General features: G+C 31.8%; 2 protein-coding genes across 2 annotated transcripts; both read right to left on the minus strand.

Annotated features, from left to right (window-relative positions):
• Positions 1-1743: 1743 nt before the first annotated feature.
• LOC123894720 (zinc finger CCCH domain-containing protein 2-like) lies at positions 1744-3328 on the minus strand. Its single transcript, XM_045944777.1, has one exon. It carries the CDS (start codon positions 3210-3212, stop codon positions 1989-1991), a length of 1224 nt encoding a protein of 407 aa, XP_045800733.1. The 5' UTR covers positions 3213-3328; the 3' UTR covers positions 1744-1988.
• Positions 3329-11667: 8339 nt separating this feature from the next.
• Positions 11668-24072, minus strand: LOC123894721 (phospholipid-transporting ATPase 2). Its single transcript, XM_045944778.1, has 25 exons — positions 23899-24072; positions 22729-22960; positions 22011-22224; positions 21440-21556; positions 21179-21271; positions 20881-21055; positions 20620-20786; positions 20051-20155; positions 19651-19748; positions 19416-19558; positions 19200-19296; positions 18950-19059; positions 18696-18860; positions 17938-18092; positions 17780-17860; positions 17430-17550; positions 16372-16478; positions 15910-16041; positions 15494-15647; positions 15120-15237; positions 14243-14416; positions 13917-13968; positions 13617-13744; positions 12654-12804; positions 11668-12201 (listed from the first exon to the last, which is right to left on the minus strand). Exons 2-25 carry the CDS (start codon positions 22851-22853, stop codon positions 11860-11862), a joined length of 3324 nt encoding a protein of 1107 aa, XP_045800734.1. The 5' UTR covers positions 22854-22960; positions 23899-24072; the 3' UTR covers positions 11668-11859.
• Between the last annotated feature and the right edge of the window lie 1067 nt (positions 24073-25139).

A 25139-nucleotide genomic window follows, 5' to 3' on the forward strand; every position in this document is an offset into this window, starting at 1 on the left:
ATTTATTTTGGGACGAAGTAAGTAGCATTAATTAATTGAGGGTCCAATATAATTAATGTGAGTTAGCAATAATAATTGAGGTTGGGTTGGGGTCTTGGGGATATGAAAAGGTTCTTACTTTCATAAGTGCATTTCACCTAAACTTCAGTTTGTCTATTGGTTTTGTGTCGATAAAGTGTAACAATTGTCAGTTATATGGTTTTCATCATCAATAATGTTTGATTAATTCAATTCTTTCTGGTCTAGAGAGAATAGAGCATGATGATGGTGGATGCCTAAAATCATTAATTGATGAAAAAATATCTTGATTTAAACACTTCTTATTGACTAGTAACTACCTTGAATTATGGAGGATTCATGATTTCTCTTATCTTTCCTCACTTCATGAGTATTTGAATCACATCTTATTTGTGAGGTTCAACCGCTTCACTTGTTTAGCAGTTGAACCATAATTTTAAAATAGAGTTAATTTTCTTATCCTTAAACTTTTTTTCCCATTCTTTTGACGCTCCCTCATTATAATTCATATATAGTATTATTATACACATTTTTTTGTTAATAAAATGTTTACTTAAAATGTTTCCGTGAGCTTAGCTCAGTTGGTAAGGACATCTGTATTTTATATGTACTTTATATGTACGTAAGTGTTCGGGTTCGAATCCCGGACACTCCACTTATCATCTCAAAAAGGTGGGATTTCTAATCACTTGGCTACCTGACAAAAAAATGTCTACTTAAAATTAATTTAAGGAAAAATAAGAGAAATTATAAATATTGAGAAGATTATGCAAAAACTCAATATAAATAGTCAACATAAATAACATAGTCCTCGTGAATATAGCCCAATTGTCAGAGACGTTGCATGTAATATGTTGAAATTGTGGTTTCAAACCCTAAATCCTGGTACCTCTAGTAATTTATCTTACAAAATGAAATTCTAGCTACCGGATCATTTGACCAACAAAACATAAACAACATACTTAGTTAAAAACTTTATCAGAAAAATCTAATGAAATAAAATCATGATCATGATGAAGAAAAAAAAAAACTAAATACATCAACAAAAACGATAGTTAGTAAACTCTAACCTATAAAATCAGAAGCACGAGAGAATCAAATCCCTCCAAATTGTAGATATCCAACCTCCCTATTTTGAAGGTATAAATTGCGGATTTCCGTCACGCAGTTACAGCTCTCAACGAATTGAGATCATTTCCTATAGTCCTATCAATTGCATGTATAACCCCAATAAACTCGCATAAAAAGCACTACAGATTTAACAGTTTCATACTAACATAATCTCAACCCTTCATCATTGCTAAACATTTAAATCCAAATCCGTGTTATCTCTAAAATTACTAATTGTGGGATGTTATATATCTATTTGCTGATTGGAGACTAATTATAGTAAACTTGAGATTATATCTTTACCTTTTTTCTGATAGTACTATATTCTTTTTACCTATTTCTTGTATAAAATATTGTAAGATATCATGAAATCTGGCTCTGCAATGTAAATTGCCACGACCACGACAAACATTGCATGATGGCCATGTGTCCTAATATTCCTTTATTCATTTCATCCAAAAAATACCCAATCCCAAGAACTTCACCACTCTCTATAAGCCCTAGATTTTTACCACGTAACATAGTAATAGTCACCAATCAAAATTAAAGCACAAAAACACATGTATCAAAATATTCCATTTTATACAAAATCAAACATCAAATCCAAATGCATAACTTACATAGTACTACAACCTCAAATTCAAGAAAAGCAAATAATAACATTTTAATTTTAAATGAAAAACATTACAAAAATAACCTTAAATTATTAAACAACATAATATGCTTAGTTTTATTTTTGACAATTGCAGGGATAAATATGTAATATCACTTAATTCTTCATATTTACACTTCACTCCATTGAGAAAATCTCAGAAATTAATCCAAAACTCTCATTCATCATCTTCAAATTCAACACTCTTCTACATCAGAAGCTCATTAACCCATCCAAGATCAGGAGCATCACCACCACCAACAACAACCTTATTATTCTCATTATTTCCCAAAAACATCATTTTGTTATTAATCATCATGTTACTGTCATCAATATCATTGAAACTTGGTACTGTCAAATTCTGATGAATTGGTGAAAGAATATTGAAATGTTGCTGTTGATTATCAAAAGAAGAAGGTGAAACAATAAACTGATTCTGATTCTGAATATGTTCCTCAGAGTTAAGAGGAATATCAAGATAACCCATGTTCATATTGTTCTGTATCTGATTCTGAAGTGCTTTAGCACCAGAAACAGGGGAAGAAGAAGAAGAAGATGAACCTTCATTGAAATTTAAACCATCAAATGAACCCAAAAGTTCAATAAGCATGTCTCTGTAACGAAGATTGTTACTATTAATCGAAGAACCGTAGCGTGAGAGAGATGAAACACCATTTCTTGGCTTCATCGGAGACATAGGAGGTGACACCGGCGGCGAAGAAAAATGAGACAAACCAAAAAGTGTTGAAGTTGGAGAGTCAATAGCACCATTACCACCACAATGACAATACAAACAGCAATTGTTTGATTTTGAAGCAACATGGTTATTCAAAATCTTATTATTTTTCTTATTGCATGAAAAATGTTCATTTGAAGAAGATGAAGAAGTTACCGGAAGGATTCTTAATTGACGAGGAGTGTGTGCAAAGAAACAAACTTTTCTCTTACAATTTTTACCATCTTTGCAAGCTTCTGTTCTGTATCTAGCAGGATGAAGCCAGCATTCAAAAACTCCATGAGCAAATTCACAAGAATCACCGCGGTTACAGCTACCGCGGCGATACTCAGGACAAACAGTTCCTGAGTAATGAAACCGCCGTGGATCACGGCGGCGAGCTTTTTCACCAGGGTGTGCGAATGGACAGTCTGTCCAGTCGTGACTCCGGCTACGAGTGCACCGGCGGACTTTGAATTCGTACATACGAAAATGATCGGACGAGTAAGGATCGTCCGAATCAGAGTCAGAATCATTATGTGGAAGGAACTTTTGAAGGATGGTGTCGTCGGAAAACATGTCGGCAGCGGTGGTGCTACGGCGGGTGAGGAGTTTTCTTGGTGGGATATCAATTTCTCTTAAGGATTTTTTGGGGGAGAGGGGTTGGTAAGAAGAATGAAACTTGTGTTGTTGTTGCTCAGCACAAATAGTAGTCATTGTGAATATAGGGAGGTGCAAATAGAAAAGAAGTGTGAAAAAATGAAAGAGGAGGTGGAAATATAGTAAAAATAGTAAAGAGAGAGTGTGATGTGTGTTATGTTGTGAAGGGAAAGAAGAGGTGAAAGAGTTATTATATAGGGAGAGAAAGAGAAGAGAAAGAGAAAATTTAGAAAGGATGGTGACAAGGATGGGAATATGGGGTGAGAAGGGGGGTGCGTGGCTAAGTAGAATTTGAGAGTAACATGCAAAAGAGGGTATGTGGCAGTTTCTTAATTCATTAGGGTCACTTGTTTTGGCTATGTGTAATTCAATTACAAGTTCTATATTCAGAAATATATGTGTGCCATCATAGGGTGACATGAAAATTCTAGATCACGATATGTATGTTTATTTATTTATTTATTTATTATTATACAATAGTACATACATACATAATGAGGTATGCATGCAATGCATCAATTTAATGTAGTACATTTGTTTTGCTAATTTGTCTTTTGGTTTTTGACCCCTTTGTCTTCATCGACTTAATATTAAGTCTATACTATATTGATTGAAGTTATCTTAAACATCTCATTCATAACTTCATAGTCTAAAATTAAATAAATGCCTTTAAAAAAACTTAAATAATTTTTATTTAATACACTCTATTATGTATTTTATACTTTTTTGGACAAATGTTATTATGTACATTTTCCTTTTTTTAAAAAAAAAATAAAAAATAAAAACTTAAGCGAGTTGAACATTTTGCGTTCACCTATTCAAGCTATAGACCTCGAAGTTCAAGAAACGTCTAAAAAGATATTTACAGATAGTCTGTTAGGTCTTCATGGTTAACATTGAAAGTTGAACTCACACTTTTACGGTATATGAGCAGTAGCGGAGCCAGGGGTGGCCAGGCAGGGCCATGGCCCACCCCAAAATCACTGGAAATTACTAAAATACCCATGGTATGTTAATAAAATTACACAAATGTACTATATATATTATTATACCGCGCTATATGTTAAGCCTTTTTGCAAACAGCGTAGCGGTTAGTGTGTGGCCATGGAATTGGAAGGATCCTGGTTCAACGCTTGCATACTGCTTTTTTTACTCCTTTTCCTGTGTATTTTTAAAAATTTGTTGTTTTTCTGTTTTAATTTTAAAAAAAATCAAATAATACATATACATGCCTTTAAAAACAGTTGTTTTTCATATATACTTGATGTTTAAGGTATTTAATTAAATTTTTATATACAAAATAATTTTTATATTTAATTTATATAATATTTTAGTGGTTTCTTTCGAAAATACAAGTAAAAAATTTAGTGGCCCATCCGAGTTTTTTTTCCTGGCTCCGCCACTGACACTGTATATGAGTTGACTCTTTATCGACTGAAGGCACTTTTCAAATGATTTATGATGATTTGGATAATTTATGTCAATGATGAGGATCGGGGCCAATCCAACCGATGTAAAGGTCTAAAGCAAAATTTGTAATGAAACCTTAAAAACACAAGACTCATAAAAATAAATTAAAGGCATTAAACTTTGCAAAGTTCAACTTCGTTCACAAAGTAATTTCATTTCTTATTTTATACAATTTTTAGATACCAACCAATCCACTTGAACCACTTATATCATGATCATGATAAGTTAATCGTTATCACAGCTCATTTGTTTCAAAGTTAATAGAGTTCATTTGGATATGATAACTTTTGCTGAATTTAAATCGCACATGTTATACTAGTAGTGTACGTTTCAAAGCTATTTGGTTCACTAGTAAACACTCTAATAAAACCAGAATAGAGATGCCTATATTACTATCTATGTTGTCCAATCATATTTTCAATCGAGTAAAGATCGAGGACTTCTATCTTTTTGAAGGGTTTGGTCTCATAATTATATACAAAATGCTGATTGTATGCTTCTTTTTTGTGCCATTAGTACACCTTGTACTTTGCTTGTGCCTAATAAAATTATTTTGCCGATCAAAAAAAAAGTTCTATATGATCATGATAAGTGATTCAAGTGGATTGCTATCTAAAAATATTAGCAATAATGTGTTCTTCTAAAACTAAAAGTTAAAGTCATATCTAATTCCATAGTAGGACCGAGATAGTGATTTGATCGGTGTCAATTTGATAAAAGTAGATAAAACAAATAAGTTGATTTTAATGTTATGAGCATTTTTTCTTCAAATTATATATCGACCAAATCGTTCTCTCAAGCATTACAAATAAAAAGAACAAGTTTTTACTTTAGGAACCAATGTCAATCAATTTTATTTATCTTCAGCCAAATTCTAAATTTCCTCCATGAAACTAGAGAGCAATATAATAATACTATTATATTATGAACTAGCTGGACACCCGTGCGTCCGCACGGGAGTCGCGGCGTTGCCGCTCCTCCTTGATAACATGAAATGATAATTTACTGGAAAGTAATTCAAAAGATTAAAAAAAAATCAAAAAGGATATAATATTTGGTAAAAAAAAAATAGAAAAAGAACAATGGTAAAACCATCACAAAAAAACCTCATATATCCGTATTACTATAATATAAATTTTGTTCAAAATAAATATATAAATATAGATAATGGAGAATTCATGAAAAAAAAATAGGCTACCTTATTAATATATTAGTAAAAACATCATCTTGTAAAAATAACCAAAAACTTATGTCTGTGTATTCAATATATGAGTATAAATATAGTCCCGTAAAAATTATTAGAAAATAGGCAACCTTATTAATATGTTAGTGAAAATATAGGTCTCACAAAAATTATCAAAATAATTAAGTCACCGTATTAAATATTAAATATGAGTATAACCCGTAAAATTGTAAAAAAAAAAATAGACAACATAAAAAATAAGTTTTCATGTTAATATATGAGTATAAATATAGGTTCCGCATATATTATAAAAGAACATGCAAGCTTATTAATATGAGTAAAAAACATAGGTCCCACAAAAATTACACAAAACATTAGGTCATTGTATTAAAATATGAGTATAAATATAGATCTCACAAAAAATAGTAAAAAACTGAAAACTTTATTAATAAGAGTAAAAGCATATAGCCCTACATAAATCACACAAAAGATTAGATTCTTGTGTTAATATATGAGTATAAATATATGCCGTGTAAAAATTATGAAAAAATTGACATCTTTATTAATATATTAATAAAAAACATAGGTCTCGTAAAAATCAACAAAATAATTAGATTCCTGTATTAATATATGATCTACTATAACCCGTAAAATTATAAAAAAATTAAACAATTTTGTTAAATTATGATTAAAAATATAAATCTTGTAGAAATTAAAAACAAAAAAGGTTCTGGTATTAATATATGAGTATAAATATGTGCTACATAAATTATTAAAGGACAGAAAATCTTATAAGGCCCGTAGATATAACCAAAAAAATTATGTTCCCATATTAATATGAATATAACCTATAAATTATTAAAAAAAAAATAGATAACATAATATATTAGTAAAACACAAGTTCCGTGAGACTAAATATAAATTATGCATAATGTATTGGTCAATCTATTTCAAAATAATGACCAATGTATTGATGACAAGTGGATTTTTTGTTCCGGTAAAATAAAAGGTAATTTATTTCTCAAAAAATTAATTAGTCCTTATATCAACAACAAAATATCTTCAAAAAAAAACTTCTAAAAAAATGTCATTTATTTTTTAACTTTGTATTTAATTCTTTTTATTTAAACCAAAAATATCATCCGCACAACCCTGCAGAGACCAATCCCCTCGAGATGACTGAGAATTCTTATTGTTTTAGTCTCAACATTTTTTCAGAAGTTTTTCAATTTTTCTCCCACCATATTCTGATATTAAATTAATTAAATATAGGACAAAACTTAGAAATGGTTCCATTTTTCTCTCACCATATTCTCATATTAAATTAATTAAATATAGGACAAAACTTAGAAACAGTTCCATAGGTACTGTTGATACTGTTCACCAATTAAAACGCGACACCTGAATTAATTTATTCGTCATTAATAATTTATTAAACTCCGTCAGTTCACCATTATCTAAAAATCTAAAAGTGAAACTGGGTTTTTAATTTCAACCGTTGTTATCAACATTGATTGTATCATTGAAAGTGAAATCAACAACAACAACAGTATAAACATGCCAATAACCCCCCAACCATGGAGAGACTTTGATGAAAGGCCAACAAACTGAAATCGTTTGAGTCCTCCCATTGATGAAGATATATATATATATATGTTGTTAAGCCATAAGTTGGGAAGGTGAAAAAGGAACAGATGAATTGAAGGAAAGAGTAGTGGTGATCTCCATCGCTTTACTCTTCTCTTCCACTTGCTCGACGAAATTCGAATTGACAACGTGAATTTTATTAAAATTGAAATTAGTGATATGGAATAAATTAATCCATGTGTCGTGTTTCAATTGGTCACAGTAAAAACCATTTCTATGGTTGTACAAAAAAAAAACAGTTTCTATGGAACTGTTTATAAGTTTTGTTCTTAAATATATTTAGTTGAATTAAAAATTAACTTAATTGAATATTGGCTTGAAGTCCATAAAAGAAGTTGATATTAAAAAAAATTCAAAAAAATATGTGTAGACAAATATAACATTAATATTTTATTCTTTTTGGGTAATTAGTATTCCTGCCTTATTGATGAAAATTTTTCATATAAAACTTTTCAGAAAATAAAAAAACGGAAACATAAAATAAAAGGACAACTATTTTTGTTTTAAGTAAGATTAAAAAAAAAATGTGTAGACAAATATATAGCATTAATATTTTATTTTTTTACGTAATTAAAAAAATGGATTTGTAGATTAAAAGAAAAAAAATGTGGGAGAAGAGGTAATTTAGATTAAAAAATAAATAAAAATAAGGTGCTGTAATTTAATTTGATAAAGACAAAAAATAAGCCATTGAATTTTTAGATAAAAAGAAAAAAATCGTGGAAGAAATAACAAATAAAGTGGAGTTTTTTTGTTACAATTGGTCATTTAACTCATATTGATTATATGTTGGTTCCAAAAATATAACTAATTAATTCATATGGCTTAGTGGTAAATGTAATAAGAAGTGTAACTAAAATGTTAAGGGTTCGAATCCTATTGAGAAATGTTTTTAGCATTTTTCTACAAACTTTTTTTGATAATGACAAAAAATAACCCTGAATTGATTATGTGTCAAAAAATGAAAAATGGACAAATTGGGAATTTCATTAGTATCTTCTTTTCTTATATAGTAGATATAGTAGATTCGAATCCTATTGAGAAATGTTTTTAGCATTTTTCTACAAACTTTTTTTGATAAAGACAAAAAATAACCCTGAATTGATTATGTGTCAAAAAATGAAAAATGGACAAATTGGGAATTTCATTAGTATCTTCTTTTCTTATATTGTAGAAGTAGATGATTATGTGTCAAAAAATGAAAAATGGGCAAATTAGGAATTTCATTAGTATCTTCTTTTCTTATATAGTAGATAATTTAGATTAAAAAATAAATAAAAATAAGGTGATGTAATTTAATTTGATAAAGATAATAAATAACCCATTGGATTTTTAGATAAAAAGAAAAAAATCGTGGAAGAAATAACAAATAAAGTGGAGTTTTTTTTGTTACAATTGGTCATTTAACTCATATTGATTATATGTTGGTTCCAAAAATATAACAAATTAATTCATATGGCTTAGTGGTAAATGTAATAAGAAGTGTAACTAAAATGTTAAGGGTTCGAATCTTATTGAGAAATGTTTTTAGCATTTTTCTACAAACTTTTTTTGATAAAGACAAAAAATAACCCTGAATTAATTATGTGTCAAAAAATGAAAAAGGGGCAAATTGGGAATTTCATTAGTATCTTCTTTTCTTATATAGTAGATACAATTGCATGAAATGGATATAAGGTCTTTTTGATCTGCAAAATATAAATACTGGAGAGAACTGTACAGCATAGAGCAAACGTTTAAGGTATTGAACAAACTTTGTGTAGTACGATTTTGGTGGACAAAAGATTATTTTGGTACTTTAGACAAGTTGTGCTGAGGACAAAAAGTTGTCCTGTGATTCTGTGGTGACAAGAATTTCAATTTTTGTCTTGTCCCTTGACCCATAGTTTGTCCGGCACCAGGAACAGATTTAAAATCAAACACGGTACAACATAAATTGTTCTGTCAAGTCCCTTATTTTTAGCAAATCAAAGACACCCATAAAGTTCTTACTAATTGTCTGATTTACAAATTTAATTGGCTCGGTCCCTCATGCACAGTTGATTATGTCATAGTACATTATAAGTATTGTCATCACATTTATTTGATTTGACGTGGCCATGCAGCATAGGCGAGCTTTCGTATGAGACTTGATTAGCAAGTGTTTTTTTTTTTTTTAAGACACTTTATTAGCAAGTTAGCAACCTAAGATCGATACATTTTTCATTGATTTTTCTGTTAGAAAAATAAGAAAATAGATTAGAGTACATTTTACCCTCCATCTCCAATTATTTTATAAGGTTGTTTGTGTTTGAAATGGAAAGGATGTACTTATATATGTTGTAGTAGTATTGCGTCAAGCAGTAACTGTTTTCGTCGATCCGATCATAATCAACGATTAAGATTAATTTTTAAATATTTGATTTAGACCGTTCAATCTCAAATCAACGACTATAGTATGCATTAATTATTGCGTGAAACTGTGGCATTCCTTACAGCAAGGAATCCATATCTCTAAAGTACTAGTAAAGAAAGATTGAGAAGTTTAATTGTTTAATTTGAATAATTATGAAAGGAAGAAAAAAAAAGTGGAATTTGTTGAAGAATATTTTCAAGTTTGTTGTTATCGTTGCTTCTTATACTTTAGGCTAGTCATTGTTTGATGGTGTTAGAGAGGTCCATATCGACCTGTACCTGTGGTGGTCCCTCATGGTCCCTCCTCCGTTTGGACAGAAGCTAGGGATATACCTTAAAAGACAAGACACCATAATATTACGACAGTTTTACTTAACAACGATTAATAAATAAAAATTAAATTTGCTTTTTCTAGACCTTCCGATTTTAATCGGATGTCCACAACCTCTTTGAATGCATAGCTGCACCTGATTACATACTGCAATGTAATCCATTTCCATAAAACTCTGATTGGATCAGTGGAATATAATGGATTGGAGCAAAGTCGAATAGAGTCGAAAAAATCTTCCATTATTTAGGATATTTTATGATGGAGCAAACAAAATTTACATTTCATCCCTTAATTCTCAAATTGGGAGAGGGGACAAAATTAAAGGTAAACAATGGTATAGAACATTATTTTATTTCATCTTTTTTCATTTAATCCATCTTATTTTATCAATTCAAACATAGCTCAAGGAACACTCGGACTCCGAGTCAGAAATGATGAGTCAAGTGAAAACGTTGGATGGTATTAGGCCAGAAAGGACAAACAACCCCACTTTCACTTATGAATTTCTATGTGACGAATATTTTTCGCTTATAAATCCTAAATGCATGGGGCTATGATTGAACTGATGCATGTTGGAAACTTAATATCCCTCCTTAAAAGGACAGATAGACAACTATAGGGTAGTTAGACAACTAGGGCAGTAGGTATTTGAAGTAAATAATTCCACTGGACACACTGGTTGGTAAGGTTCGGATAAACTCAGACGAAAGGAAATGGTGTTCAATGAGGAAACAAACTGCCCAATGCAAAAACGATCAATTGTGTACTAGTGTTCAAGTTTGAGGACCCCCTTTGAGTAAAAACGTTTGAGGTCCCCTTCAATGCCAGTTAATTCATTCCCCTTCATTCACTTAAAATACAGAATCAAATGTATACATTTAAGCTTATAATTATGTGGGACATTGAGCCCATACATAATGCTTGTGATATTCTTGCCCGTGAATGAGTAGGTACACTGCTGGCACCTGTGAATAAATTTTTGGTGATAGGCTAAATTTATGCATATGCATGCAGAATGCTTACACAACTACCGACAGACTCTCAAGTCTCAGCATGACATGTGGTTAATTCAATCGATGCTACCTTGCCATGCAATATGCAGTTGAAGAGGACATGGTCCTAGGTTCTCCTCTTCCATGGCAGCATTCAAATGGTCAGTAAATTAACTCTATATGCATCTGCAGATTCGTATGTTGACATATCTGCACAAATTACCATGCCTCAGATGCTTCCTTAGAAGATAATGACAACAAACTTTGCATTCAAAGGGCTGCCCTTAACCTTTGCATTGTTCTTGAAATTGAAAGGCTTAAAAGTTGTATTATACTGCTCTTTCCATAAAAGAAACATAATTCCAGTTTCCAAAGATAGAAAAGGAAAAGTTTTACTGATTTATTGGAGTCTGAAACAGTTAAATGTCTCCCGTGGGAAAATAGAAAACATTAGAAAGGAAATCTAAATAATAGTAAAGTTAGTCAGATAGAATCTATAGATATGTGAGCATTTATTTACTTCTAACTTTATGTAAGCAGTTATATATTATGGCACTTTAAAGGAGCCAATTTACAAAAAAAATATCAGTATACAATGAACAAACAATGTACTTTGTTAGTTTCTATCAAAAAGGGATATACAAATTAAGTTGCGGCATATGGAGCTCTTCCAACTGCTTGTTGATTCTACTTGTCCTTGCTATTTCTTGCGTAGTTGTTAGACAGCGATAGTCTCGACTGTGGCTGAAAAAAATCAAATGGTGATCCTGCTCCAAAAGATCTTCTCGTGGAATTTGGAGAATCCGAGAGCAGAGGTTCAAATACAGGATTTCTGTTTTTGGGTTGAGCTATTGATAAGGTAGAAACATCTTTCTCCATAGATCTGAGCTGAGGCTCAATGGTGGCAAGAGACAAAATTGGTCCCCCTAGGCGTTCAGCCTGCTGAAGTAAATTGATTTTGCTTGATTTATATGTATATCTAAAGTACTTGAGGGCTAGAATTGGACCCATCCCGGCGGCCGTCATGAGCTGTATGGATTTATAGTTCCCATCAAAACATAATCAATGCAATGAATAAATAACATGCTTATCCAAAATAAAATGTGTATGAACTAAGTTCCTCACTAGGGTCGCATGATCTTTGTTAGTTTATTCCATAAAGGAACAAATAATTGAATTATTTTATAAAAAAAGAAAGAAAGAATTCAGATGAATATGCTATCAAGTATAACATTTTGGTACAAGATTTAATTGTGAAATCTCATCTCATGAACTAACAAAGGAAAAAACAAGGAAATAATGGGATTATGTTTGGTATGTTTGTTTGCATTTTCAGTTGTTATATTTTACTGATAGTTACAAAAATGTCACTATACTTTTCCCTTTGCTTTTGTTTACAAAAATTTATAAAGGAAATAATAAAAACAAAATAATCATGTACGCATATCTCGTGAAGGAAGAAAAGGAAGAGCGGTACTTACAAAAATTGTTATCCAGTATGATGGTTGTCGACACAACCGGAACATAATTGTATACATCCCTGATGAAGGAATGGCACTAAAGATCCAGTTGATGACATAAAAGGCAGCCAAGTTACCCCATATAGCAAGATGTTGGAATATTGTAAAGGAACTGCAGCCATAAAAAAGATAGGTCGGATATCAAACCATATAATTTTTTCCAGTAGGTTCAAGCTACTAACAAGTACTTCAAAACTAAGTGATCTTTTCCCAGTTCTGTTACCAATTAAACTACCATCACAACCAAGCAAAAGAAAAGTATACTTCCCTATCTTGAGATGCTTAAATTACACTACCTCTATTTTTTAAAATTACATTATACTACTTTGTAATTTTGAAAATTACATTCCCCTCACTTGTGAGATAAAAAGGATTACAGTTAGTCCATTTAAATATAAATTAATCAATATGTGGATGTAAACAAATGTGAACAAGCCTCTCAAGACATTTTTCTTTTCTCTACAACTTAGTGTTACCAGTGACTAATTTTGAATATCCTAACATTGATTTTAGGACTTAAAAAGATGAAATGAAGTTATAAATACCCAGCATTAAACATTCGCTCAAATTCCTTGTTATATTTTTCAAAGTCCCAAAGTCAATAGTATGAGTTCAAAACTAAGTTACACATGATGCTGAGAATTACAAAGAGAAAAATATCTTGTATTAAGACGGGCTAAACTGTGATACATATTCATCTCCCCGGTGAGGAGAGTGTAAATTTTAAAATTAGATGGAGGTCAGGGGAGGGAAGTGTAATTTACCAGGAAAAAATGGCCAACAAAATAAGTCATTTTCATTTAAGAATGGAAACTAAACAACAAGCTATAGTTTTGTTAACTCATTACTAACAGAAAAGCATCTAAAGTTGAAGAATCAAAGTGATGTTGCATTATATGAAGCATTAATAATATTTAAGCTTACTTGGTCTCCATTGTTATTACAAAAGCCTGCAACCATATACAACCAGAAAGTGCAACCATTGAAACCTCCTCCATTTCACTCTTATCATAGGCATATGAATGTATGCTTATTATAAATACAACTATTGCCTGTAAATGACAACCAATAAAAAATTAGGAACTGTGCAGACATAAAATATTCCCGTAATTAAATAATAGATTTAGAGCAGAACTTGTTTCTGTTTCTCATGGAATACATTACAGCTCAAGATGATAAGCTTCCTACGAATCAGTAATGTATAAATATATAAACAACACTTACATGAAAGAGGGATCGCCCAAACCATCCGGCAAATGTACTAGGATTTAGAAGCCTGTTTCAATATCAAAAGTCAATTTGATGTTCACCTATGAAGTTGTTTCCAGTGCAAGTTCAACATTTTTAAATTTTGGTTTGTTAAAAAAGGATCTTCATTTTTTGTCAAAAAAAAAAAGATCTTCAGTTGTAATAAATTTTGATTGTTGTCATAAAAACTTATAGATATTAAAAGAAAGTTCAGTTGTACTGAACTGGAATCTCTGCAAAACATGAGAAAACTTGATAGCATTTAAAAAAAAAAAACCAAAATAGCAGCAAAAATGGCAAACCTTCCCGCTTGGCAGTAGAATAAAATTTGAGGATGCCTGAGCACAGTTTCCTCACTAAGATCTTTGTCAAGCACGCTAACTAGAACAGGAACACTAGTATAGAAAACATTATAAGCCATCAAGCTAACAGAATTGAAGAGGCTGGTTCCAGAGACGCCTGAAATAAATGAAAAACTGAAATGCAACAATTTGTCAGCACCTTAAAAATTTAAGACTAGAAAGAAATTGAAAGGTACTTCTCTTGCAATGCAACAATCATAATCATTAACAATAACCACAAAAAACTCAAACAAAACAACCACAAAAAGATAGGGAGAAAAGAAAAACACCCTGTTAATGTTTCCTTTTTTCCTCAGCTACTTGTGAGGGCATTTTTGTAAATATGTCTTATTACTTGCAAGGGCATTTTTGTAAATATGTCTTATTACTACCTCCAGTTCATAAAAGTGTCCTATTTAGGTTGTGCACTGTTATTAAGAAAATGATCAGTTGTGTTGATTTTAATGGTAAAATTAGTATCATTTACTTAAAATACCCTTATTGATTGTTGTTAATGTAGTTAAGTGGAGTGAAATTCAATAAATAAGGGTATAATTAGTGGAAAAAAATAATAATGTTGCATTGGTATTCAAAAGTGACAATTATTTTGAGACAGGAAAAATGCAAATGAGACACTTTTTATGAGACGGAGGGAGTATATTTTTTGTATTAGCCCCATTAGTTAGAGCCTGTCTTTATATTGACACATTAGTGTTTGTACTCTTAACACAAATTGAAATAATAAACAAAATATTTTTCTACAGGCATCTATATTCAAAATAGTTTACTTCTTAATGAAGAAAAGAAAAAGGAAGACCACTGTTGGTAGAAAACTCACAAGATTTGAATGAAGCATATCAATAAGGACTTGTAGAAAGAATACTGGGAAAGAAATGCTGTACGGTTGTATGAATACCGGCCATGAACCAGAATTAGTCTCTTTAGGAATCTAAACTCTGCGAATTAGCAAAAGAATCATAATTGAGATCTGATAGTATTGCAGATAAAACAAGAATGAGAAACCTAATATCTACCTCATATTTCAAACCACAGAAAAATATAAACCTTCAAAAGATTGTTGAATCAAATTATGATTGCTGAAAATAATGTAATAAATTTTAAATTGGAGAAACTAAAAAGATACATGGAAAACTATCTAAAAACTAGAATACATATTATCATGTCAAATGAGAAAGTTATACAACATCTTACTTCCGATGCTGTAATCAGCTGCTCTTGCTGCCTGCAATCCTTCTCTGCCACTGATGCCCACACCAATATCTGCTTGTTGTATCATCCTTACATCATTGCCTCCATCTCCAATTGCCAATGTTCTATAATCACATGATTTTAAGATCTGTACAAGCTGCAGCAAGTAGTGGTATACAAGTCACACCAGTGCCATGCATTAACAGAAACAATACGACTGCAGTATTATGTTCCACAACGAGGAGGCACAAGATATTTGGTCTTATCGTGTCTTCTGATAAGTTAATTAAAAAAAACAAGATAGGACAAGCCTATAATATAAAAAGGAGAAGAGAAACCGAGAAAATGAATGTAAAAAACATAGCTTCTTAAAACAAGTCAACATAAGTTTATACACAAATAATGTTGTCAAAAAACACCTGTGCTTTTTGAGATGGTGTCACACGACAGCATATAGCAGTCCTTGACAATACTGCCAGCTCAGTGAAAGCTTTACGGTAGTGGTTAAGTGCAATCTCAAGAGCCCAGCCATCAACAACAAAAGCCACATCCTGTTTGATGGAGAAGAACAATGAAAAGATTAACTTCAAAACCTTTATCCTGATCCGAATTATACTTATTTACTAAAAAGAATGATCTAGTACGAACATCCAATGTATGCATACAATAAAAGCAGTCTAAAACTAAATTTTGTTATTACTTTAGATAGGAAAGAAAATAGTAAATAAGAGAAAGACAAAAACTTCCACGAGCAAATAAGATATCCTTCAGAGTCCAAAAGAAACCAAAAAATTCAAAAACCATAATGAACAAGAAAAAGAACATCAAGTAAGCGAAGCTTCCCAATCAATGGATTTTAATTTGATAGTAAGTAAGCATACCTTGGGTTCTGAGGTAGTTATCCGCATTGTACGAAGCACTCTCTCTAAACTTCTACATACCTCATCCTCTGTTTTGCCATCAATTAGTAGAAGCTGTCCCTTTGGTTCTATGAATTTAGAGGGGAGGTAATTGAAAAAGGCTATTAAGTATTACCGCCATAAATTAAAAACCTTCCAAAGAAGAATGCATAAACAATCGAACAATAAAATTATGAACATCTTCACATATTCGAGCTCTTCAAAAATGGGACTACAAGCACAGCAGTTTAGGTAAATTACAGTTGAGCCTATTGTGTTTATCTATGTTGATAACCTAAGTTGTGTGCCAGAAACATCAATTTATGATAGGATTTGAGATAGTTTCAAAACAAAGGTTTTCTAGATACTTTCTAATTTTAAGCTTTTATGCAGTTGAAATTATCGAAGTGGTGTAGATAGTTTGAATGAAGGGTACAAATGTATCTTTTTCCTGGCTATGAGCTGGACACTTGTTCTTAAATTCATACCGACACAAAAACTGTTTTATGATGCTTAGTACAGCATAACTCACCTGTTTCATATCCCAGATCCTTTAAAACTTCAACACTCATCTCAGTTTTTTAATCAGATTTGGTCCCAAAAAAAAATAAAATAAAACACATATCTCAAAAAACTAATTGTTGTTTTGAATATTAAATTATCCCTCAGAATAATAAACAAACAAATAACGATGACAAGTAAAAAGCACATATCCAATAGGTGTAAAGGGGTAGAGTGAATAAAGAAAAGCTGTGAAATATTTAACTGGAGCCTTTTTGTAATCAAGATCAATCAAAGGAACTAGTACGCTTCTTCTCAAATAAATGAGACATAGAGAAAGAGAAGAGATCTGTGACGTAAACACACAGATAAGTCCATCTGTTTCTACATAAACAAAGAGAATGGTAGGGCAACCATGGATCATATTTAGACTCTTTATGTAGCTTAATTCTTTGAACAAACACAAACACAAAAAGGGTACTATTTACACGACACAGAATAAAACTACGATATTTTGCATGATCTCAAATGTGCACTACCTGGGGAAATAAAATTACATGACAAGGCAATTTGTATTGCAGTATTCTGCTTGTCTCCTGTTAGCATCCAAAAATTTATTCCAGCTTTCCTTAGTGTTTCTATTGTTTCAGGAACTCCATCCTAAAAAGTATCAAATAAAAAAGAATGGATGGTCATTCATCACATAAACACACAAGGGAAGGTCCTTTTAATTTCTTTTCCCCTTTATCCCTTTAATTAACTATCTAAAATCAGTAATTCAGTACTATTAGAAGGTTTTAAAAATTCTATCTTAAATCAGATTACAACAGTCAAGTCATTTCCCGCTAGGTAAGGAGTATCTAAAATAGATTTCTCTCAGCATATTCACCTGTAAACGATCCTCTATTGCTGTAACACCAAGAATTTCCAAGTCATGTTCTACTCTTTGGCAGACCTCAGCTACTCTCCACTGTGAAACATATTAAACTAAGAAGGCAAGTTCTTAACATTATATAAAATAAAATCAGTAACAAGTGTGCCCTTTACCTCCCTATCAACCAAAGTGCTACTGGCTTCCTTAAACATCAAAGACCAATCCTGATATTCATCTTTCTTCAACTCACGCCATGCCAGACATAGTGTACGTAATCCCAAGTGAGCATATTGCTCCACAGCTTCAATGAAATTCCGGGTTTGCTGCCCTGCAGTAAGTAATGGTGTCAATCGTACAACCAAATTACTGCTCAACAAATGCAGGTATCAAAGCAATCACATTCTGGGTAATCCATCAGTTGTTACAGTTCAGTTTTATCAGCCATATTGCTCCATGATCAGTTAAGTCAGCTTTGAAGCCATCTAATTCATCTTAATTATAACATTAGGTTTGGTTGGACTTAGATCAGATTGGATTGATTTGTCCCAGTCCATGTAAGGTCAGATAGAATGAACATGAACCAAAAAGGACTGTACATGTAATGTCAGTTTTTTTTTTTAACACAGGTAATGTAGGTCAGATTGAAAGGGAATAAAAGGGAAAGGATATAACAAAATGGTTGCAAGTTCTAACAATAAGTCATGCGAGTTAAATCTCTATAGCTTGCTTCCTACTCGTCTGAAATCATTTCAACTGGTTCTAAGCCAGTAGCAGGCCAATTCATATGAAAAGAAGAAAAAGTATAATGAAGTTGGACTTTGAGGATAAGGTACTGGCAAACAGTCGTGAAAAAAAAAATGAAAGAGAAATCCTATGAAAGTAATACTTGATTTTGTTAAAATACAAATAAGCAAAAAACAAATAAACTAACCAGCACGAGCATGTGGAAGAATAGCCTCATCTGCTCCTTTTGACAGGAGAAGGATCTTTCCATTTTGGCAATCTTTCAACACTACTGACATTCTTTTCCTATCAGAGGTGAACTCTAAGGTTTCCAAGACTTCATACTGAAGTATAGCAGTGTTGAACTTGACTTCTGAAATATTATTGAAGAACATGAATATATGAGCCCAAGTAGCCAACTAATTAGCCATGCTTCCAAAAGAAATAGCAAGTACAATGTACCGAGGATGTTTCCATTCTTATTGAAGAAAACCATATGCAGCTGAGCAGCAGCTTGAACTAGAGCATCTTCATCCTGAGACTGTGCCTTATACAAGATATCTCCAGTTTTGCTATGTACAACAGTACAAGAAACAAGTGTGAAAGTTAAAATGGTTATCCTCAAGGTTTAATAAAAATGTCATAATTAAGAAATATGTTGGTTTTAACAGTTTTCATATATGTGTCCTAGCAAGGGTGAAGGCAGAATCACCTGCGTGTGGGTACGACAGTATTACATATTGCCATAACTGTAAGAAATCGTACAACATCATAGGAGCCACTGGAAACAGCATTAAGAAGCTCTACATCTGCATATCACAGGATGTAATTAATCAGGCATGGTAACTTGCAATTGAATTAAGAAAAAGGTTTTAATACAGTAATTACGTAACCAACACAAATGAAGACTTTCACAAATCAACCACACCTTTCAATGCATCTCCATTCTCATTTCCATAGGAAATACCACTAATACAACATCTTCTAAATATCATCTTATTCTCAGTCAGGGTGCCTGTTTTGTCCGTCAATATGTACTCAACTTGTCCAAGGTCCTCGCTTATCGCTGTACTGTCACATATGACAAACATGATTCATCAAAAAATGTGTTAAAGTTCTAATTCATCAAAGTAGTTGGTAATCAGGATCCTTCAACTACTCACTTTGTTGCATGGGATGGAATGCTAGTCTCTAGGTCAATCATTTGATGGTCCCAATCAATAAACTTTGCATAAATGCTCTTCACTAAATCCAGAGATACCTGCCAGAGATGGAATGATTGCCTGTATCAACCTTAGATATGGCCAAACTTAAAATAATCCAAGATTAAATAATAACTGGTATTAGCACTATAATTATCAGTCCAGAATAATAAATTCTGTAAGAACATAAGTTTTAATGGCATCCTTTCAATAAGTTCATATGATCATCCCTTCTTCAAGCAAAAGATTACCACTACCTCTCAATTTTTTTACTACAGTTGTTTTTAAATGAGAATATAAATGAAAAACACGTTGAATTATATAATGGAATGTAATGCCAAAACCCATACCACTGGCTCACCTTGATTGAAATGGGTATCATGATGGAACAAAGAAGCTCAAACCGCAAAGGGATTATTAATAATTCATACCAAGGGCCTTCAAGAGGGTAAAGAACATACCATTGCTGGAACAAAAACAAAGAAAAAAACATGAGGGTTCACCTCCATGAACCTATAACATAACATTTCAAAACATGGGAATTTCGAGAGAATAATCACAGGCAAGGCGTTGAAACATGTCAAAAGATTAAACATGCGTAAAATGTTGGGGGGGGGGGGGGGGGGATACAATAGCAAAATGATGCAAAAGATTATGATAGTTATATCCTAAAATAAACCAAAGACCTTCATCTAGAATAAAATTGAGTAAAGAGTCGGCGTGAAACTGAAAGGAAGCAACAAACAAGCCAACCTAGTCTTACTAGAAACAAAAACAAAAATTGCAAAGGATGTGAGCTCCCTCCATGGAAGAACAACTAAATGAAAGGACAAAATAGCAATACAAAGACCACAAAAACAACTCCTGACAGGTATAGGATTTGACACAATTATAGGTGCATAAGAAACTAAGTTCCAAATCATGACATACTTTCCTTGCTTCTGTGTCCTTCCAAACATTACCCGCTATGCCAAGAACCATAACAACAACAATTTGGAATACAAATATAGCACCAGTCAACTTGTCGATCATGGCATCCATGGCAGTGAGCTTTGGTTCTGGGATACCCCTACTCATGCCCAATTTGGTTTCGTTACCTGAAGCAAACAACATAACAGATAAAATTCAAACTTGCTGAAAAAGTATAGGGTTCTAACTTCTAAGTGTTTAATGTGTTATACATGGACTTGCCTGTATAGATAGCAACTCCACATGCCCACTCAGTATTTCGCAAGTAACATGACTGAAGAATTGTGTTTTTAATGGTTAAAGGGCATATATCATTATCAATAAATGGGGGGTACAAACGCATGTTTGCATCAAATCTTCTGACGTCTTTATCTGGACTGGGACACTCTATTACACCCTAGACAGACACACACACAAAGAACAAGAGTAAGTAATAAGTTTTCCTGCATAATTACTATTGACAGTAAACTTCAAATTCTTCTACAAACTGTAGTTACTAATACAATAGATAAAATCTTGCCTTAATTTTGTGTAATAGTTCCACGTCGATTCCCATGCAAGCAGGAGGTATGACCCGTGTCTTTAGATCAGTTTCACCATCCAGTGCAGAAGTCTGAACATAATATCATACCATAAGGTCCTTGAAATAGACGTAATGAATTGTGTTGTTCTTTCCCCCCAAAAAGAGGGAAAAAGAAAAAGGAGAATAACGGAATTATGTTTACTGCAATGCCACACACAGGTAGAGGACCAGTTTTAGCATGACTCATGACTTAATTACCTCTACATAGCAAACTCCTTGGGGATCAGACGTGCCAATCAAAACAAGGTCACAAGGAACTTCATCATTTTCACGTAACCATATTATATTACCCACATGAATATCCTGTGCTTGAATCTGCAACGCCATCAATGAAACCACCCCCAAATACAAATTAGATTTACCGGAAAAAATAGGAACACTTTCTCATTTAAAATGAGAAAACTCACATAACCCTTACTACCTACAACATTGATACAGAAAAACATTCATAAATAATTCCTTATATATCAAAACCACTAACAGGTAGCTTATGCAAATGATTTTAATTAAAATCGAAGTAAATCATACCAAAATGCAAGAGTGACAATATCTTCAAAAAAAACCAACAGATTATACTCCTTTATAAACTAAAAGACAAAATGAAGGATAGTTATTGAAATGATGACCAACTGCATGAAACTGTAAGCTAAGTTCTTTTTTAACTTGTTTTACTGCTGGGTTGCTCTGCACTTAACTAAAATATATTTACTGGATTGAGCTAAGAAACACAGAACAAAAATATTTTTAAAAAATAAAATATGCTTCTTACAAGTTTCTTGACGCCCTTCCTAACAACCCACACTTCCTTCTGATTAGCCTTTTTGTCTGAAAGATATCTATTGTAATCATCCCATGCCTCTTTTGATGCAGAGACTGCAAATATAAATAAAAGTGGACCCCATGTACTGGCAGGATTTACTGGAGTAATGAGAGGCCATAACTGCAGGCAAGCTATCAGCAAAAAGTACTGATTCATGAACCGGCTGAAAAAAGGGGGAAAATCATGTGTTAATGGATATTTAAATTTCATTAGAAATTTGACACACATTTCCCACCCAAGAAAAAATCATTTTGCCTTAAGGAAAATACATTCCATAATCTTTCATAACACTTGAGGAAGCTTGGACAGTATACAAAAAGAAGGCTGAATCCCTATTAATGTCAAATTAAAACTGTTTCAATCCTCCACATTAAAAATTGCAGCTATGTTTTATTTTTGACCTACATCTCCTTCACTCTTTTAAATTATGTTTCCCTAGTGCAAACTATATGAATATATGATATATGTACAAACAGAGGATCCAATAAAATTAATTTTCCCTCCTTGTAACTAAGCCCTGGTTATTTAGTATCAAAGACGACAGGAAATGATATCGTGATGGAGACCCTTGAAGGTGTGCAGAAATGCTAATGTGGGTGCATCAATGCCATCAAACTTGCAATGTATAATGACAATGAGTAATAAGAAGCATCAGCAGAGAGTTTACCTGAACTGTTCCCATAAATTTTTTGGAAGAAAGTTCAATAAAGTATATTTTCTATTTGATATTCGATTATCACAGTAAAGATCATGAGATGATTCATCATCGTCGATGTAAACATAACGCTTCATTGTCAAATTCTGAGCATCTAATTATGGATAGATAGATAGATATCCTCTACACCTCCATTGCAGTGCTCAAAGAGAACAATTTTGAAAAAATCTCAAACAGTCATACTCTGCAAGCAACAAGGAGATAAAAATAAATAAAAAATCAGATTTGAACATAAATCATGATGTCATGAAAAATAGAACCAGAGAAGCATATCACCAAAGATGAAAAACAAACCGAGCAGCTCAATAAGTAGCCAACATTAGCATATTAAGCCTGTGTTTCGATTGACTTATGAACACTTTATTTGGGCTTATATAGTTATATTATATATGAGTTATGACATAGGCTCTGTTTGGCAAAACATAACAGATAACCGATATGTTGGCTTATGGTGGACCGGCTTATAGCGAATAGCTTATATGAAAAGTTGTTTTCAACTTATTCCAATATGGTCTCCAGAATAACGTATACGAAAACAGTTTAACAATATTTTCTCTTTTATTATAAGAAATAGCTTATCCAATAAATGCTTAGATGCCATTCTATTCTTGACTTATTTATAACAGCAAAATGCTATAAACAAATTCAGCACGCGAATAACACTCTATCTAAAGCTAATTAAACTAAAGCTGAAGGAAATGATGAGATTCATGCACAATTTAACATAGAACGAAATGATGAGATTCATGCACAATTTAACACCAAAGCTTAACACATGAAAATCGTTCATAGCCTAATCTAAGCTAAGGCTAAAAAAAATTCAGCATAGATCGTAAAATTCCAAATTAAACTTGGTTAATAATCAATGAATTACAAGATGAACTATTTCAGTGCTCATATAAATTAATTCCTAATTGCAAATTTGCAAAACTGAAACGTTGTAATAAGAATGGAAATAAAATTAACAGTAAAGTCGTGATGATTAACCTAAACGTATATGAATGAAATTGGAAGAATGTATGCAAAGTTGGTGAACGAAAAAGAAATTACAGAAAATTGAGTGCATTGAATTTGGATTGTGATAACAACACAGCATCTGAAATGGATTATGCGTTCGCATACCTATGTGTAAATGATGATTATGATGATTATGGATTACGCGTGTTTCTCAGATTCAGATGGTTTGCGTCAATGGCTGCTTTCGTTTCCTTTGGGCTTTGGGTTTTTCGAGCACCTGGACCCACCCATACCAATTTTACTTTCCTTTTTTTATAAATTATTTGACTTTTTCATTTTAACATTCAATTCAATTAGTAATATTTTATTTACGATGATGAAGCTGTATTCCTTTCGATTCTTAATATAAAAGAGATTTTATTTTTTAAATTTATTGATAATTTAATGTATTTAATCTATAATGAACTAGATATATTAGATTTTCAATTAATCTAAAAAGTAAAAAGTAAAGTATCTCTTATATTAATCACCGAAGGTACTATTAAAAAAAAATTAGTTAATGATTTAGTTAATATTGAACTATTTGAAATTATATTTTACATATTGAATTTTATAACATTTTAAAAAGGATCGATTGGTATAAAAGTATTTATTGATTATTTAAAAATGTATCATGAGCATAGCTCAGTTGATAAAATTCAAACTTTGTTTGAACAATCAAACAATTCGAACCTTCTTACATTCACTTTTTTTTATATTCTAACATATGAAAAAACATTCACTTATTTATCATAAAAATTGAAATTCTAATCATTGGATTAATTGACAAAAAAATGGAAGTAAAATACTTTTTAATAATATTTTATTTGATATAAAAACTCAATGTATAGTGAATGAGCATATACTTTGTGTGAATGAGAATATGCCTTCATTTATAATTTTGCTTAAAAATATTGGGTCATGCTAATCAAGAATGACAATATAACTTATAGATGCGGGTATACGTCTCACGTCTGTTTCATCTCAATTTTGACCAAAAAAAAAATCTAATTGATTGAGTTTGAATTCGAGTTTGGGTTTTCCTCCACTTTAAAGTTTCATCCTTATATTTCGGAAAAATTCCGTCAAAAAATATTCCGAAAAAATTATTTTCATGAATAAATTTATTAACCTTGAAACAAATAACCTTGACAATTTACATGGATCTTTCCTTTTTCTCTTTTTTCTTCTTCTTCTAATCTTTGACCCCGAATAAGTGCCTCAAGGGCTCAAGGTTTTGAACCCGCTGTGAGACTAATCATTAAATCGACAATAGAACATCTAGTATTTTTTTTTACCAAACTAAACTACCTTCTAAATAGACAATTTCATCAATCAATTGAATTCTTTTTTCGAAAGAAAATCAC

The sequence above is a fragment of the Trifolium pratense genome, linkage group LG7 (assembly GCF_020283565.1).
Source record: "Trifolium pratense cultivar HEN17-A07 linkage group LG7, ARS_RC_1.1, whole genome shotgun sequence".
NCBI lineage: Eukaryota > Viridiplantae > Streptophyta > Magnoliopsida > Fabales > Fabaceae > Trifolium > Trifolium pratense.

What these genes read in the sequence shown, in the direction of transcription:
- LOC123894720 (XM_045944777.1), bottom strand. Translation starts at nt 3,212, where the DNA reads ATGACTACTATTTGTGCTGAGCAACAACAACACAAGTTTCATTCTTCT.
- LOC123894721 (XM_045944778.1), bottom strand. Translation starts at nt 22,853, where the DNA reads ATGAAGCGTTATGTTTACATCGACGATGATGAATCATCTCATGATCTT. An exon ending in TGATACCCATTTCAATCAAG is followed by an intron (nt 19,749 to 20,050) that starts GTGAGCCAGTGG and finishes CATCTCTGGCAG; the next exon opens with GTATCTCTGGATTTAGTGAA. An exon ending in ATGTAATTTTATTTCCCCAG is followed by an intron (nt 16,479 to 17,429) that starts GTAGTGCACATT and finishes CTAAATTCATAG; the next exon opens with AACCAAAGGGACAGCTTCTA.